The 18043-nt window shown below is 39.1% G+C and overlaps 1 protein-coding gene across 3 annotated transcripts in view; it reads right to left on the reverse strand.

Moving 5' to 3' along the window:
* Positions 1 to 1740: 1740 nt before the first annotated feature.
* The window catches only part of TRPC6 (transient receptor potential cation channel subfamily C member 6), a 99052-nt gene continuing 82749 nt past the window's right edge, over positions 1741 to 18043 (reverse strand). For all 3 annotated transcript variants that reach the window (XM_061991666.1, XM_061991684.1, XM_061991676.1), the window contains exons 9-12: positions 17712 to 17915; positions 11126 to 11209; positions 9161 to 9236; positions 1741 to 7727 (exon numbers count right to left, since the gene is read on the reverse strand). In XM_061991666.1, coding sequence (XP_061847650.1) covers positions 7576 to 7727; positions 9161 to 9236; positions 11126 to 11209; positions 17712 to 17915 — 516 coding nt within the window. In that variant the 3' untranslated portion in view covers positions 1741 to 7575. The remainder of the gene's footprint in view (positions 7728 to 9160; positions 9237 to 11125; positions 11210 to 17711; positions 17916 to 18043) is intronic.

The following is an 18043-nucleotide window of genomic DNA, read 5'->3' on the forward strand; positions in this document are numbered from 1 at the left end:
GTGTGGCCAGCAGGTCAAGGGAGGTTCTGCTCCCCCTCTACTCTGCCCTGGTGAGGCCTCATCTGGAGTCCTGTGTCCAGTTCGGGGCTTCTCAACTCAAGAGGGACAGAGAACTTCTGGAGAGAGTCCAGCGCAGGGCCACCAAGATGATCAGGGGACTGGAACATCTTTCATATGAGGAAAGGCTGCGGGAACTGGGGCTGTTTAGTCTGGAGAAGAGGAGACTGAGGGGAGATCTTATTAACATTTATAAATATCTAAAGGGTGGGTGTCAGGAGGTTGGGACATCCCTTTTTTCTATAGTAGCTAGCAACAGGACAAGGGGTAATGGGATGAAGCTGGAACACAAAAAGTTCTACTTAAATATAAGAAAAAACTATTTCACCACGAGGGTGAGGGAGCCCTGGCACAGACTGCCCAGAGGGGTTGTGGAGTCTCCTTCCTTGGAGGTCTTCAAGATCCGACTGGACATGTTCCTATGCAACCTGATCTAGGTGACCCTGCTTCTCCAGGGGGGTTGGACTAGATGATCTCTAAAGGTCCTTTCCAACCCCTACCATTCTGTGATTCTATGAAAAGGTGCCAGTGTCCTGTGCTTGTTGTCGGACAGACTTTCACACCTGGGATTTTGTGACAGTGCACAGGGACTTACCTGAGCAGTGGAGAGAAAGAGGTATTTTGAAAGCATGCTTTTGCTGCCGTATTTTAGACATCTAAAAATGTGCCCTAGATTTTTTTTCTATGTATTTGCAGAGACTTAGAAGAGAGGCCTAGATGGCTTGACAAGTCATCTGTTTTGTGACTTATCTAAACCAGAAGAGAGAAAATCACCAGACTTGTGGAACATTCAGGGGCAGTTATTGCCAAACACTGAACAGTAAAAGAATTAGGCTTTTGGGAAGTGATTTTCTCTTTATTTCCTCCTACTCTGATACTGAGAAACCTTTCTTGGCCCAGCCAGGGCTTGGCTCCAACACTCTTGATGGTACCACAGTCAATGGCTTCCTACATGTTCAAAGAAGTATCTGCTGAATAGCTGTGGCTGAGTTTCCTCAAATACAGTGCAAAGACCATGGCAGAAGGAAGTAACTCAGCATTCTCAAATGATGCTGAAAAATTGTAGCACAAAGTCTAGGAGAATGTTTCTAGGAGAAACATTTTCTTTTCAAAAACATAATGACCATCTCAGGAGAGATCATATGTGATCTAGCACAGACATCCAAAGCAGTCTTGAATGTCTGACTGCTGTTAGTATTTGATAGCAATCTGATATTGTAACCTATTTTTCTGTTCTCCAGAAAGATTTGCTCATGAAGTTCAGGTTTACAAACAGTTTACAGTATCAGTGATTTTGCTCCATTGAAAAGTGAGTATGCTATGAGCCAGCTGCAGCTCAGCTATCACAAAGAGAAGAGGACCAAGTAATTGTGCTACAAACAGGACAGGCTCAGTGAACATCTTAATTAGAATTTTTAGTTCTCAAGAACAATCCCATAGCAATACCTTTTGCTGTGAAGATATTCAACTCATGACGTCCTGTGTTTTTTTTCTCTATTGAAGTGGATTATACCACTGGGGTTCTGGTACAGTTAATCAAAATCTTTACTCCCTTTGAGAAAGCATTGATGTTTTCTCCTTTATAGATTCCTCAAACTGCTTATTCATGTACGTTCACATCAGAGAGTATCATTCTCCCCTGGTATGAATCATGAAGATGAGGAACAGAGTTAAATCGGCTTGACAAAAGCTGTGGGAAAATAGATTTATTCATAGAAATCCATTTACTAGCTGGGAGTCATCAGGTTTCACCTACAATCAAAACATTTTTGCACTTGTCATTTTATTTATGCTTTGACAGATTGTGCAAACCTACCAGAATATACTCCTTCTTGTTTATAAAGCATAATGAAATATCAAAGTGATATACAAGTGTTCATACACAAAAGTGCATAAGAATGATACTATTCATATCAATATGATTTATCTGTTAAACTGTACTTTGCATACTATACAATCTGATCTTTTTCAGTCACTTTGATTGGAGGTCCATCAGTAACAGGAGCAAAGAGTAAAGGTCAAGGAACTGAATCACGGAATACTGAAAACGTTAAACTAAAACCAGATACTACCAATACAGAGTTGCGTGGATAAAGAAAGCACTGAAAGACTGTACCTTGTGATCCCCACTGTACTGTCACATTAAGAATGGTAACAAGAACAGAAAGAGGAACAGGAGAACTGGGGTTTGCAACAATGGAAGCAAGAGAACAAGTGAAATATTCAGCAAAAAGCAGTGCATCTTATGGGATTCCCCGGCCTTCTAAGCATGAAGTTTAAGACACACAACTCAGCCTCATCTAAACTCTTTGATATGAACTCCCTGAAGTACAAGTATTTTTCTAAACACAAACTTTTTAATTTATGAGTTAAATTTTTCACAGGCCAAGTTAAAATTTAAGCAGGAACAGAAGTGCTTAGAATTACTATCTGCACCGGGCATTTTCTAGGGGATTTTAAAAGGTGTTAAATATTCACATAAAAATAAGCCATTTTCAACATGAAGACAATTTCTGCTGTTCTGCAAATTAGCACAGTGGCACATTATGTGGTCTATAATGTATTAATTATAACATTCAGATAAAAATTTCAAGCTTGAGGGAAACCCCTAAGAGGCAAATGCAAGATTTCATTGGACTAAACTGCATTTTGGGACACTGCAATAGTGAGAACGTGTTCTCAGTAAATCACACGATACAGCTGCTATAGCTGAAGTACTGCCAAGATCAAACTGTATACTGTAAGCTTTAAAGACATAATATTGAAATTATATTCTCACCACAATGTAGTAAAACATAGGATATTAATTCCTTTTTATCATAAAGCTCCTGTTTTATCAAGAAGTCAGTTGCCATGTGCACAGTAAGTCACAGGTTTTTTTTCCACTTGTGGGGCAGATGCAGTTAATGGGTATTTTCATTTATGTCTAGCCACAGTTGTACTAATGAACAAGGGAAAAATGTGATGTTGTCTCATCCATTATCCTTGGGGGATAGACTGGATTCTTCTGGAAGAAGAAGGTTGGATCCTGCCCCTCTCAGTGACTGGTGTCACTGTTCAAGCACTTCCAAGCAGGTGAGCATTCACGATGGTTCTTGGTAGTGAACTGCATTGCTCATTTCTGGGACTTCTCACAGTTCATTATAAACATTGCTCATAGCTACAGTGGCTCCTTTAGAGTAACGAGAGAAATGGCCAATTCTACTGCGTGACTCACCTGGGATACTTGTCTGCTTTAAGATGAACCAAAATCATGCCTTTCACCACTTCTATCAACTGAATATAAAGGAAGTCTACATGAGCTCAGACACGGAAATCATCATGGCTGGTATCTAAAATCAGATAAACCTACAGACTTCACTTTTAAAAACCAGCAGAATTAATTGGTTTGTCCTGGCAATGCACTAAAACAGGATGAAACACAGCAGATTTTCACATGGAATACCTTACTCAGGACTTGTTACTGTAAATCTTGAGTACCTTAAGCTTGTACTGCAGTATTACTCTCTAATAGCTGCTATAGCCCATGATGTGCAAGGTTTTTCCCAATAGCTAGGCATGATTCAGTAGGATGTAAATTATCTGTTACCTACTACAGATGTTCTGAAACACCTATCATCAGACACAGTCACAGCAGACAAAATTACTGATCTTGAGTCCAACAAAGTATGAAAAGACCTTTGTTCCTTCTCTGAATTATTTTTTCTACTAGTGTTGCTAGCAAATTATTTTATCATATTTGTCTTGCTGCTGTCTTCCAAGTAAGAGCAGCTAAAGGTTCCCAGCAAAGGACCAACACGTTCATACAATGCATCACAAAGGTATTTTGAGTCTGATACATTTAATTTTTTTTTATCAGAATAATATATTTGGTATTGTGCTCATTTTAAATACTACATTGCTTGTCACACTACATTTGGCAATAGACCTCTTCAAATATATTTAACAAACTGTTCAATGAGTAATAACTACATAGAAAATATCTTCATCGAATTAAAAAAATCCATCTGTATTTTCTTCATGAAATACAATATATACATTACGACCTTAGAGTTTTAAAGTAAGTCAAAATTTGGGCTTAAAGAAATTCACAGTGTCCATTTTAGCTCAGTAATAAAAATCTTTACTTTAAAAGTGCCTGGATCTTAATCTGTGTTCCTCTACTTCCTTACACCGGGTTTACAGAGATCGAAGGGTTTACGATCATTTAGCATGATCCCGCAGATCCAAATTGTACATTACAATGACCAAAGATAAAGACTTTTGATTACTGAAAGCAAACTTTGACTGTCCCTGTTACCACAAATTATGACCAACAAATTTTCTGAAGAGCTTGTCAAAGGTGGAAGATTCTGTGTTGAACAGTGTGGCCTCATTCTGCAGTAAGTTCTCACTGCTTCAGAAAACCAGGCACATAATACTGAAGCAGGAACTCAAAATCAGTGGCCGGTCCTGGCCAAGGGAGATGGGTAACAAACACTCAGGAGTCAAAAGGCAGTGAAATTTGTATCATGTGGCCTTCCAGACCAGGATCACCCAAACTGCCTTCATTTTCTACACAATGGCTAGCAGAGAGACCAGAGCATTTCTGCCAAAGACCAGCCGTTCAGGCTATTGCAGGGTCCACAGCACCCTCTGTTGCTTACTGCAGGAAATACCACAGGTCATGAGGTAAAGCTTTTTTACAAAGGCGAGTTATGAAATTGGCTGTTCTGTAGCCTATAGGTTTTTAGGTTAGCACACGTGTTTTTTTCACACAAAGTGCTCTACTACCTTTGAAAAATCTCACTTTCTTTCTTCTCCCTCAGAGGAAGAAGCCTTAAAGCCTTAAAAGTTTTTAAACCCTGAGTTCATTACCACTGAGGCCCACGGGACACAGATTGTCTCACATGCTCCATTTGTGTCTAAACTGATGAGCCAAGCACAGGGTTCAGAAGTTCCCCCAAACCATGACAAATACCCTTAGGGCAAGTCAACAGTAGCTTCCATTGCTCACCAGGCAGAACACAGCACCCTCCCTCCACCTGTTTCCATGTGAGTTCAAAACTTTCTCTATTCCACTCCAAACTCCCTGAAAATACACAGTGATTTCACCATTTTTTTTTAAAAAAAGGACTATCAGTAATTTCAGCTAGAAACTAATCTATACCCACTAAAAAATAACCTCCAGCCTAAGGGAAAGAGGCAGAAACATTCTGATACATTCTACAATAAGTTTCACAAAGGTAATTTAAAAGCAACTACTGACAAGCCATTTTCAGCCTTGTTGCCTAAACATACAAGGCTTTTACAAGTGCATTATACATCTTGATGCTCCTGTCACAATTTTTCACAGCCCTTTCACTAATTTCAACCAAGCTGAAAGAGGAGCAGAGATCCTCAACATAATATATGCTTTTAACAGCCACAGAATTGGTGACTGTCAGAAGAAAGAAACATAAATTACTGTTAACTGAGGAAAAAAAAAACAGATGGAATTTAGCCTGTATCTTTCTGGACAGACAGAAACCAGCTGATTTATCCTGCTATTATCTGACCAGTCACACAACTACCAGCCAGACGTGGCATGGGCTACCTCCTCTTCAGTTTAGCAGGAGACATGGAAGAAGTGTTGCAGTCGGCAGGGTGGACGTGTTGGAGGCTTCTGTTAATGACATGGAGTGAAGATTCTTCATTGAAGGAATTCCAGAGAATACAGCACGATACCTGGGCTTTCTCCAGCAGAAAAAAAGATAAGCCATGCAAACCCACAGAAGATGAGATTTCATGCATCTTTGGAACAATGTGGTTTTGTTTGCTATGGATAGATCTGGACAAAATTTATTAATTTAAACAAGTTTAACTGTGGGGAAACACAGTCCCCAATGCATGACGTTCCCAGAATTCAGAGAGAGGGTTTGCACTTAATATTTTGGTATCTTCTACCTTAAACAAATGTGTTACGAGCTTTAAATTCAATCCCTCACACCGTAGTTTGGGAGTTTTAGCTCTAGATATAAAAGCTGGCAAATCATAGAATCATAGAATGGTAGGGGTTGGAAGGGACCTTTAGAGATCATCTAGTCCAACCCCCCGGCAGAAGCAGGGTCACCTAGATCAGGTCGCATAGGAAGATGACCAGGTGGGTCTTGAAGACCTCCAAGGAAGGAGACTCCACAACCCCTCTGGGCAGCCTGTGCCAGGGATCCCTCACCTGAACAGTGAAATAGTTTTTTCTTATATTTAAGTAGAACTTTTTGTGTTCCAGCTTCATCCCATTACTCCTTGTCCTGTTACTATCTACTCTAGAAAAGAGGGATGTCCCAACCTCCTGACATCCACCCTTTAGATATTTATAAATGTTAATAAGATCTCCCCTCAGTCTCCTCTTCTCCAGACTAAACAGCCCCAGTTCCTGCAGCCTTTCCTCATATGAAAGATGTTCCATTCCCCTGATCATCTTGGTGGCCCTGCGCTGGACTCTCTCCAGAAGTTCTCTGTCCCTCTTGAGCTGAGGAGCCCAGAACTGTACACAGGACTCCAGATGAGGCCTCACCAGGGCAGAGTAGAGGGAGAGTAGAACCTTCCTCAATGTGCTGGCCACACTCTTCTTGATGCATCCCAGGATGCCATTGGCCTTCTTGGCCACGAGGGCACATTGCTGGCTCATATTTAGTTTGTTATCAACCAGAACTCTTAGGTCTCTCTCTGCAGAGCTGCTCTCCAGCAGGTCAATCCCCAGCCTGTGCTGGTGCATGGGATTCTGAAATTTCTGGGAGCTCTGGAACAGATTAGGGCTCCAGGGATTAATAATTTTGGATTAAAGAAGATTTCTTCAGGCCTCAGCAACAGCTTCTCAATAAACTTGGTGAAAACTATTTCTTTCTTTTCTGAAAAAATATTTCTGCCCTAAATGCTGTTGGAACCTTGTGATCTTTCAGGATAGTCTGGTGGTGACAGGGGTAAGTAGAGAACAGTGTAACACAGTGCACTGAGTATTCTGATATCAGCTTCTTTGAGGAAGCATTTAAATAAATAACTCTAATATCCTGCATATCTTTAAGAAAGGTGGTCACTTTTTTTTTTTGCTAATTGGGAATACTTGAAAAATTGAATAGCTTTTGATATAAATATGTAAAGCCTGGAATTTTCCTCTTTTGCTTCACTAAAATAAATGTAAGAATGTCTACAAAAGGAAATTTGCAAAAATCATCAGTTAATGTAGGAAAAGTTTCAATTTATACTTTCAATCTTTCACAACTGGGCATACCAAGACTCCAATGAAATTCTAGAAGATGTAAATTGAATATTAAAATTATATCACATTAACTCTTCTTCAGCAGGTAAAGAATAAACACGTATATAGTAGTATCTCCTCCCTATCATAGAGCCAGAGGATTTACCACAGTGTTTTTCAATAAGAATTGGAATGATTTAATTTCTGAATCTGCTGCAGAAATGTGAGCAAGGCTTGAGAAAAACAGACGTATGGCTTTAAGTGAATTGCTAATGTTCTGTTGCATTTCTTAAACATTTAGGTTATCTCTTGCTTTCTTCTTCCTTAGAGTCAATTGACAGTTTTTCCCCAAGTTTCCTTATAAGTTCTGCCAGATCTTCAGAATTTTGAGATTTTTCCTCAAGGAGTTCATACCGGAGACTTGAGATGTCCTGTTTAATTTCCTTTAGTTCACCTGTAACAGAAAATCACCCTATTAAGAAACAAAGGAATAAAACAGCCTATCTAAAGATTTCACAATTATCATGGGTTTTCTCTGGATTTCTTTGTTGAAACAGTAAAAATGGATGTTCTGCTGCCCATTGGTGAATGGTGGCTTAGGTACAGGAATATGAAGTTACAGTTCAGGAATCAAACATCAAGGCCAAAGTGTAAAAGATCATACTAGTTCACAAAACTCAAATGGTTAAATAGAAAATCTGGTTCTGCTGTCAAGAGAGATCACAGAATCATAGAATAGTTTAGTTGGAAAAGGCCTTTTAGGATCATGAAATCCAATTGTTAACCTAACACTGTTATGACCCCCACTAAACCAGGTCTCTATGCAACACACCTACAAGTCTTTTAAATAACTCCAGGGATGGTGACCCTCACTACCCCCTGGGCAGCCTGTTTAAATGCTTTATAACCCTAAGTAAATATTTCCTAATGTCTAATCTAAGTATGCCCTAGCACAACTTGAGGCCTTTTCCTCTCATCATTTGTTACTTGGGAGAACAGACTGACTCCCACCTCACTACAACCTTCTTTCAGGTAGTTGTAGAGAGTGATCATATCTCTCTTCAGGCTCCTCTTCTCTAGGGTAAACAGACCCACCTCCCTCAGCTACTCCTCATCAGACTTGTGCTCCAGACTTTTCACCAGCTTTGTTGTTTTCTGTTGGACACACTCTAGCACCTCAATACTACTCTTGTAGTGAAGGATCCAGAACTCAACACAGCATTAGAGGTGTGGCCTCACCAGCAACAAGTACAGGGGGATAATCACTTCCTTGGTCCTACTGGCCACACTATTTCTATTCAAGCCAGGATGTCACTGGCCTTCTTGGCCAGTTGGGCTCATGTTCAGCCACTGTTGACCAATATACCCAGGTCCTTTTCTGTAGATCAGAAAAGATCTACAAAAGAGAGCAGTCCTCTCCTTTTCCTGCTGCACTTTCTAGCATCAGAGGGGTGTAAACAGATGGGAACATTTCTGTGAATTCACTAGCTGTTTCCAGCTCATAAATCACACCAAAAAAACAGTATGTATATTCTCATATAGGAATTCTCAATAAGAACGCATATCCACACAAGGGAGAATTCATACATGAGTGCTCCAAACCAACTGCTGCATTAAAAGCAGCCTTGAAATGCATTGGAAAGGCACAGACATTACTAGAAGTAGCAATATTTTTCACAAGAAGTCATCAAATCAGTGATAGTTTCTGAAGAGAGCAGAGTGACATTTCTTCCTTCACTTCTGTGTAATTTTATATCTTGCACTTGTAAATATGTTAAGTGGATTAAGTATTTTGGAAACATTTTTAAGTGGCATATGTAACCACTTAAATGAGTTTGTTTTGATTTTATGATTACAGATAAACAAACAATTTGTCAACATACTCACCTTCATTGACTTCATCACTTTCCTTATCTATCTGAGCTTTCAGTACATATCTCTTAATGAGACGCTTCATTATTTTCTGCAGAAAGGAAAGAAAATGGAAAGAAGGAAGGAAGGAAGGAAGGAAGGAAGGAAGGAAGGAAGGAAGGAAGGATATTCTTAGTTGGACTGTCTAGTATTGTTATGACATTTCAAAATATGACCTCTGTTACATTCGATTGCATTCAGACTGCAGATTGCAGTCAGTGCAGGACTTGCCAGGTTAAAGGAGTATAATGTAAAAATGGCCTTCATCTACAATAGATACTTAAACTTCATGATTCTGCACATATATATAGACGAATGTTAGAAAACTAAACACTTTATGAATGGCATAATTCACAAAGCTTAATTTACTACTAGAGTCTATGAGATTGATTAATACAGTTGTAGCATTGATCTCCATGTAGGTGGAAACCATCCAGTCTTTATTGCTAACAGATAATGACCCTGATTAGCAGTGCTAACTGCTAAACTCTTTTGCCATTAGTTTACTTTCAACTATTTTTACATCATATTTGATAAGTTTTCTTTTCCTGAGGATTAAAGAAAATGGGATCCACAATTTTAAATCATTTAAATATCTCAACTGAGACGCATTTAACCAATATTTTCTAATGTAAATACACATATCTGTGGTAATCACCTTTAATTCCCACTAAGGATAGGAAAATTGCACCTGAGAGCACTGTTCATGTCAGACAACTAAAAGCAATCAAATAAATCACACTGTTAGAATGACTAGCCTCTCTGCTAATAATAAGGAGGCCAGTGATTTTAGATGTACTTTTCCAAGAAGAATGATTACCACATCTGAATCTCCCATTCATTCAAGTTACTTGAATAAGAACCAGGTATCTAATTACCTTTTGAGGATCTATCTTTCTATCTCTGGGTTTAATATTTTCACAAGGTGTAACCCATAATAACACAATACTTCTTGTTTTTCACTGCAAGATATAAAATACATGTACACTTGTGTCCGCTTTTGTGTCCATAATAACAGACCTGACCAGAGCTTAGTGGTTCCAGATCATCACTACAGCCATGCTTGCATGGTCAGCAGTTGTACTGGTTATTCTAATAATTTGAGAATGTTTCAAACACAAACCCACATGTATTCACATTTATGGCACAAATGTGTAATCTTAGTATCTATCACTGCATGATAACGAAATTGGCTGTGAAAAAGTCAGGGAGTTTTTGGAACAGGCTTGTGTAGATGCTGCACAATGTAAGAGTGGGGCAGAGCTACCCTGCTCAAGGGGGAAAACTTGTCTTCTGTCTTATCGTTAAAAAAGACATACTTGTTTTCTATACCCTTTTGCACTCAGATGGCCTTGTTCTACTACTCAGGCAGCTCTTGCTTCTTCCTTTCCACCTGCTTTGAGTATCAAAGGAAAAAAAAGAGCAGCCTCTGGACCAGAATACCTGAGCTTTATGTGGATTGGGCTGGGTTTCTTTACACTTAACTGCTTATTGCAGTTGTTTAGGAGGCAAAGAGCAAATAGACTGTATTGATAACACAAGGGCACAGAGATGTTAACAATGCCTGAGGTATTAGTATATAGAAGCATGGCACAATAAGCTGAGCTGCTTCGGCAGATGGAATAGGAAGATTTAAGGTTTCTTCTTGGTTTTCTTAATTCACATTGTGCAGTTGAGGACTCTGTCTCTAAAACTAAATTTATTTTTCAAGTGCTTTGAAGTATTGCACTACAAGGGTAGTATTTAAGAAATAAAGAGGAGAGAAAAACACTCTCAGATCATACGACAAGTACCTAAATAATTGCATTTATTTCTCACACATACATGGTCTATGGATTTATTTTTCACTCATGTTGATTACCATAAATTCAAAACTGCACTCATGCTGTCAGTCTACCAGTTCTACTTGATTTTGTTTAAAAGTAAACTAGTTTTTTTTACCTGGTATTGCCTTGGAGGATTGTTTAAACTGTTTAAGTGGATTTCATCTGAACTTCTTATACTTGATTGCTTCCTTTGACCAAGCTGAAATGTAAACATTGTTTACAGTACAAAATAAATAGAAGACCAATACGGGTAAAATACCTCATACATGTATCATATGACAGAACATTAATTGTTAAGCTCAGTTTGGGGAATATTAAATTACTATTGCAAAGTTCTTGTACCTGTGCAGCATTTCATCACAAGAGTTGAAACAAACCCTTTCAGACTGTTACGCAGGAAAGTGAGAATTGGGAGATTTTCTCCCACCTACTATTATATTTTGTTTAGCATTTCACAGAATCATAGAATGGTTGTGTTGGAAGAGAATTTTAAAGAAGAGTCCAACATCCCTGCTGTGGGCAGACTCATCTTTTACTAGATCAGGGTTTTACTTTGATTTGTTTTACTGAAGAAAATATTACACTTATTGGTAAAATAAAGTAATTTACAACAAAATTAAAGTTAAAAAAATTGCTATAAAGTTTACACTGAATTTGGAATTTCTTTTTGTTCCTTAAAAAGATTTACTACCTCCACATACACGTACTTTTAAAAACATTACATATTTATTCAGAATATTTGACTAAGCAAACACAACAACAGAAGATATATAGTACTGTCTGAGTAGATATATAAATAATTAATATTTATCTCAGTCTGAACTTGGATGGAAATTGAACTAAAGAAGTATAAAATGTGCATTTTACTACTGTTTTTTCTTGCTTGAATAAAGCTATCTTAAATGTTTTGAATGTATATTAAAATATATAAGCTCATTTAAATGTTTTAACTTTAAACTATGTATCTGATTTATAATAAAAATAGTGTTTAGTGAGTTTTTATGATTGTATAATTAATATGTATTTCAGGATTTTAGAACTAATGATACTCTCTTAGGTCTTGCCTTTACTAGTAGATTAAAAGAGAAAAACAATCTTCTTTTCTTTTCAGCTCCTGGTTTCCTAATGCACAAGTTTTGGAAATAATATAGTAGAATATGAGGAAGACTATGCTTCCTCTGCAGTGGTGGAGGAACATCACCCTGGCAAAAGCTGCACTTGGATGTGAGCTTGGGCTGCAGCCCTTTTGCATCTCTTTATTCTTCTGCAGCTGCAATACCACTCATGATCCTGTTACTTACCAATAATGTAAACATAATCTGTCATGCTGTTACCAGTCTCAAATTTATGTTTCATTGGTTCACTTCAAAAGTTAATCCAATGCTTAACTAAAATTAAATTTTCAGTTGGAATTGCAAAATTGGTAAATTACATAGTGAAGTAAGTTGTGAGTCACTACAAACTTGTAAATCATACTGTAACATCTTTATCTTAATTTTGACACTTCAGAACTCTGCATTTTTTTTAACACAATAATATACGTTTATTGAGTACAGACTTGCATGTTGAAGGTTGGCAATGCACAACTTCATTCAGTCTGCTACGTGTAACCGTAACAGAACACTATTGCACGTTGCTGAACGACCACTTGGTGGCAGAGATTGCCAAGGTTTCATCAGAACTTCATTTTTTACACAAACTCCCTTTAAGTTTCATGGCTATGGCTTCTTCCAAAAATCACTACTAAACTGAGCCTGTCACATTAATGACTGAACTAGAATTCGTATTTTTCATTTAATATCTTTTGAACATCCTCATACAAGTAACTGCAGGAGGGAAACAAGTGTAATTTGAACACAACAATTATATAAATCCTATAAAAAATAGGAGTGTGGTGTTAAAGAGGAAATGCATCATACATGGATCATGTAATTACTGTAGCTGCTTTGTGTGGCACTTAGTTAATGTCTTAAATTCCAGTTTTCGGAAGCAGCACTTGGAATGGCAGTAAATTGTACATGTGTGGACCTGAAGGGAAGGTTCCCAGAAAATGACTTGGTTTGTGCTCCCATAACCCTGTGAAAATCTTACAAGGAAGCTAGGAAAGTAAAAGTTAACATAAGAGTTTATTGCTTGTGCAAGGCTTTAAAGCTATGTAAAAAATTCATTCCTTGTTTCTGTTCTGAAGGGGCATGTTTTAAGAAAAAGGCTTAAATAAATCACCTGCCACCACTAGATTTCAGGTCAGGAAGATGAACAAGTTCTGTGACTCTTAAACCACTAACTTCCTGATTCACAGGTCAATTTTTCAATTTACAGTAAAACTCAAAGTAGGCGTCTTTAACTCCTTTTTCTTAATTTATTTCTCTTTTTTTGGTTTTAATTTCTTCTTCACTTAATGTTTATAACACCAGTTCTATTTTGAAGCAGAAGAAATCTGCAGCCTTTAATTAAGAGCCTGAAAAACCCCATCTTCACAGTCTTTATTACTATATGTAGGTATGTCTCAAGAGATTAGCTTTCGATGTGCTACACTCTGAACACAGCCGTATAAATCATAGAATCATAGAATGGTAGGGGTTGGAAGGGACCTTTAGAGATCATCTAGTCCAACCACCCTGCAGAAGTAGGTCCACTTAGATCAGGTCGCATAGGAACATGTCCAGGTGGGTCTTGAAGACCTCCAAGGAAGGAGCCTCCACAACCCCTCTGGGCAGCCTGTGCCAGGGCTCCCTCACCTGAACAGTGAAATAGTTTTTTCTTATGTTTAAATGGAACTTTTTGTGTTCCAGCTTCATCCCATTACCCCTTGTCCTGTTGCCAGATACAATAGAAAAAAAGGATGTCCCAACCTCCTGACACTCACCCCTTAGATATTGATAAATGCTAATAAGATCTCCCCTCAGTTTTCTCCAGACTAAACAGCCCCAGTTCCCGCAGCCTTTCCTCGTATGAAAGATGTTCCAGTCCCCTGATCATCTTGGTGGCCCTGCACTGGACTCTCTCCAGCACTTCCCTGTCCCTCTTGAGCTGAGGAGCCCAGAACTGGACACAGGACTTCAGATGAGGCCTCACCAGGGCAGACTAGAGAGGGAGAAGAACGTCCCTTGCCCTGCTGGCCACACTCTTCTTGATGCATCCCAGGATGCCATTGGCCTTCTTGGCCATAAGGGCACATTGCTGGCTCATGTTCACTTCATCATCAATCAGGACTCCCAGGTCTCCCTATGCAGAGCTGCTCTCCAGCAGTTCGACCCCTAGTCTGTACTGGTACAGTACACCAATCATTCACCATTTAGCACTGACAGCATCTGGCTTTGTTTTCTGCCAATGGTAATCAGAGCAGAGCTGATTCCTCTCTTCCCATCCCAATTCTTGTCTTTCATTCGCCCTGGTGACACTGCTGCTTTTGCACTGAGAATACACAGGCTTTGCAGAGCAAAGAGCCACAGGCTGGGTCTGAATCAGTAAACTCAAGCATGTGTTAACATTCCTGGGTACTCCAACATAGTGCCTTCTAGCAGCAAACTTTGAGTGCTCTCCCAAGCAGGACTTACGCCAGAGCAACTGTCTTTCTGCCTAGGCAGGGTTTAGCAACTGGAATGGTCTAAGCACAATAGCTTGCAGCAACCTGCTTTGGGAGGAAAACTGCTTGAATACGGGCAAGTTCTTCCTGAATTGGTTTCAGTGCCCAGATAAGTTCCTTGTCACATTTAACTTACTAGCACAGACACAGCCACCAAGTCTCAGGTCTGGTCCTGCCAAATCTTATCTCTGCACAGCTCATTATATTTACAGCAGCTCCTTGCACAAGTAGCTCTTGCTCGGCGGTCACAGCAGAAACAAACTGCTCAGCAGAGGATGAGTCAAAACCCCAAAGTCCTGAGAATGCCTTTGAGAAGATGCCATAAAGCAGGCTGAACAACAGTGCGTCAAAATGTGACACAAAACCATTTTGGTTATTTTTTGAAGTGTGAAGGATGGCAGCATCTGACAGATTCAGAAAAAGTCAGCTCCACAGGATGTGGTGGTCCAAAAGGTTAAGTAAAACTGTAATCACCTGGCCCTATCAGTCATTCCACTGGAAGAGCTGAGGAATGAATAGCTGGGACTCAGACACTTTCAGTTTTTCAATGTAAATGCTTTATTTTAATTAAAAAAATCATTTGCAATTTTATAGCTTCTTTGGAAGGAAGCACATTTAATTTAGCATTAGTTATACCACAATCTGCAGTGAGTGGAAAGGATTAATATTTGAAGACTAAAAAGTAATTCTGGGTTAGGAAAATATCTGATAAATGATGGCTACATCGTTACAGCCCTCTTTCAGAGGGACTGCTGTAAAAGCAGACGGAACCGTTACTGGTTCATCCAGAACTGGTAATTACAATTTGCACCTTTCTACCCATCTGAGTTGTTAGGATTGAATATTGTATTTGAAAGGAATGAGAAAAAGCCCACTTCTTTCCTCAGGGTGTAGAAGAGTACCAGTTTTATGGAAACATAAATTTAATCTTAAAAAGTCATTAAAAACAAGCTTTCAACTTACTTATGTTTTTCAAAGTAAAAAATGAAGTGAATTAGAAAAAAAAGGCCTTCAATTTGTTGTTTCTCACCATCACTCAATCTGAAGTTTATATGCACCTCCTGATAGTCATGATTTTTCAGTAATAACTTTATCACTCATGGAAGGTATGAAATTGATTTCCATCAAGCAGCTTGATGAAAAGTTTTGGAGATGTTGGAGTCATTAAAAACATGAGCAAATGCAGTATCACCTCTGCTGGGTCTTAAATGCATCAAGATTAGATTTTCCAAATAAAAATGAGATCTGTGAAATGCCAGAAAAATTACCAAGAGGTCAGTAACAGCCTTCATTTTGGTAAATGTTTGTAACATGTCTGTTTGTTTTTATAGACTGTTATGAACCAGAGGCAGAGGTCTGTCAGAGGCATGGTGCTTTTCCCTACAGTTCTGTTTTTTCCTTCTAGGATTCCAACCAATTTCTTTTCTCTTTTATTTTTCAGCTGACACCTGTGATGGAAAAAGTGCCTGTCACATGGGTGACAGAGAGCTGATAGATCTGGCCCCCAGTCTAAGGAATAATGACTCTTAACTATAGACTCAAGACCTCCTAACCCCGAACAGGCCTCTGCTCAGACTGCTGCGTATTTCTGCTTACTATGTCTGATCATTGTCTTGCAAAGCTCTTCTTCTCTAACATCTTACCACAGTGCTAGACTTTACACTTCCAATGTCACATGCCACCTAATGCAAATGGGCTGCATCAGCGGGTGCTGAGAGAGCAAATGAAGTCCTTTTAAATAAACTATCACTTTTGAAAGGCCTTGGAGACTGGAAGAGACATCTCCAAATGCTGGAGAAAGACAAATGTCACAATTATGATCTAGGCAATCACAGACTACTTTGGTAACTGGTAAAGTAATGTATTGAGTCCTCCTGGAACATATTTCTGGACACACAGAAGATGGGAAAGGTACAGATATCATAGAATCATATAATAGTATGGGTTGGATATATGAAAAGTAAAACCTGACTGACCATCTGGATGGCCTGAGATAAAATGTGTGGATTTGCAGATGAGGGAAAAACGGAGATGTCATCTGTCTTATCAACTGCTACCAACACTATCCCAGAATATTCTTGAAACCAGGACACCATGTTAGAATGTTACTGTCTGGATAGGCAAAATCCTGGCTGGATGGATGTGCGTGGAAGATAGTACAGAGATCTTGTGGTGGGACTTTGCTCTTTTAAATATCTTTACCAAAGATTAGGTATCAGAGAAGGCGCTGCATCACACTCCTGTCAAGTTTGTAGATAAAGCCAAATTTGGGGGACAGTGCAAAGGTCTGAGGGCAGGGATGCCATCCAGGAGGACAGAGCTGTCAGGAACCCTGTGAATTTCAGTACGAAGAAATGGGAAGGAATAACTCAACACCAGAGGCTGGGGACTGGCTGGGTGGGGAATAGTTCTGCAGAAAAGGACATGGGGGACTTGCAAGGACAGTGAGAAAGATGTTAAAAATTGCAGAAAGTTCAGCAGGTCACCAAGATAATTGAGGCTGAAGCACTTGTCTCATGGCTTGCTCAGCCTGAAACAGAGATGGCTTCAGGCACATCTAACAGTAGCCCTCTTTGTATATGGGGAGGTCACTGGGGAGATGAAGCTGGGTTCTTCACTGTGCTGCAGAACAGAAGGATGACAGATAATGAACTAGCTCAAATGAGGGGTAGAAGAATCAACTTTTTCCACATAAAGGACAGTCAGGTGGTGGCACATTTTGCCCACAGAGGTTGTGCAGTCTCATACTTGGAGGTTTTCAAGACATGACTGGAAGAAGCCCCCAGCAACCTGGCCTGACCTCAAGAGTTGACTGCTGTGAGCAGGAGGTTGGACCAGAGATCTTCTGAAGTCCCTCCCAGCCTGAATTATTCTCTGCCTCTGTGCCACGAAGCAGGAAGAACTGTAAATTTACAATGATATTTTTGGACCTAACTGATTACAGATGCAGGCAAATATTTATATGAAAAACAAAGTAAGAATTTCAGTCTGTGCATAGTGACAGACTAAGACTGTAGCGAAATTAATGAGAAAAACAGGTTAACAACAACAATGAAGTTAAGAGATTGGTTTTATCTTTGAAAATTAGCAGTCAGTATACACATTATAAAATTACCTTGTTCATCTCTGCATCTTCCTGAAAGCTTTTCTTTTGGCACACAAATGGTTTAGAAATACATTTTTTTATTCTCAGAAGGAGATAGAGCAAAGATTTGGGGCTTGGAACTAAGTTGAAGGGTACTGGGAGAGTCCTTCCTTCTTCAAAGTAAGAAAACCAAAGTTTAGCCCTTGCAAATTTCCATTCTACATCTGCATCATCCTGTAAAATAGAAACATGGCTGTTAAGACATTGTTAATACCACCCTGACTACTGAAGATGCTCTAGCTAAATTTTATGTTTACTTTGAATGTAATTGACTGATGTTAATCTCAAGTAGAACAAGAACT

The sequence above is a fragment of the Colius striatus genome, chromosome 1 (genome assembly GCF_028858725.1).
Source record: "Colius striatus isolate bColStr4 chromosome 1, bColStr4.1.hap1, whole genome shotgun sequence".
Lineage (NCBI taxonomy): Eukaryota > Metazoa > Chordata > Aves > Coliiformes > Coliidae > Colius > Colius striatus.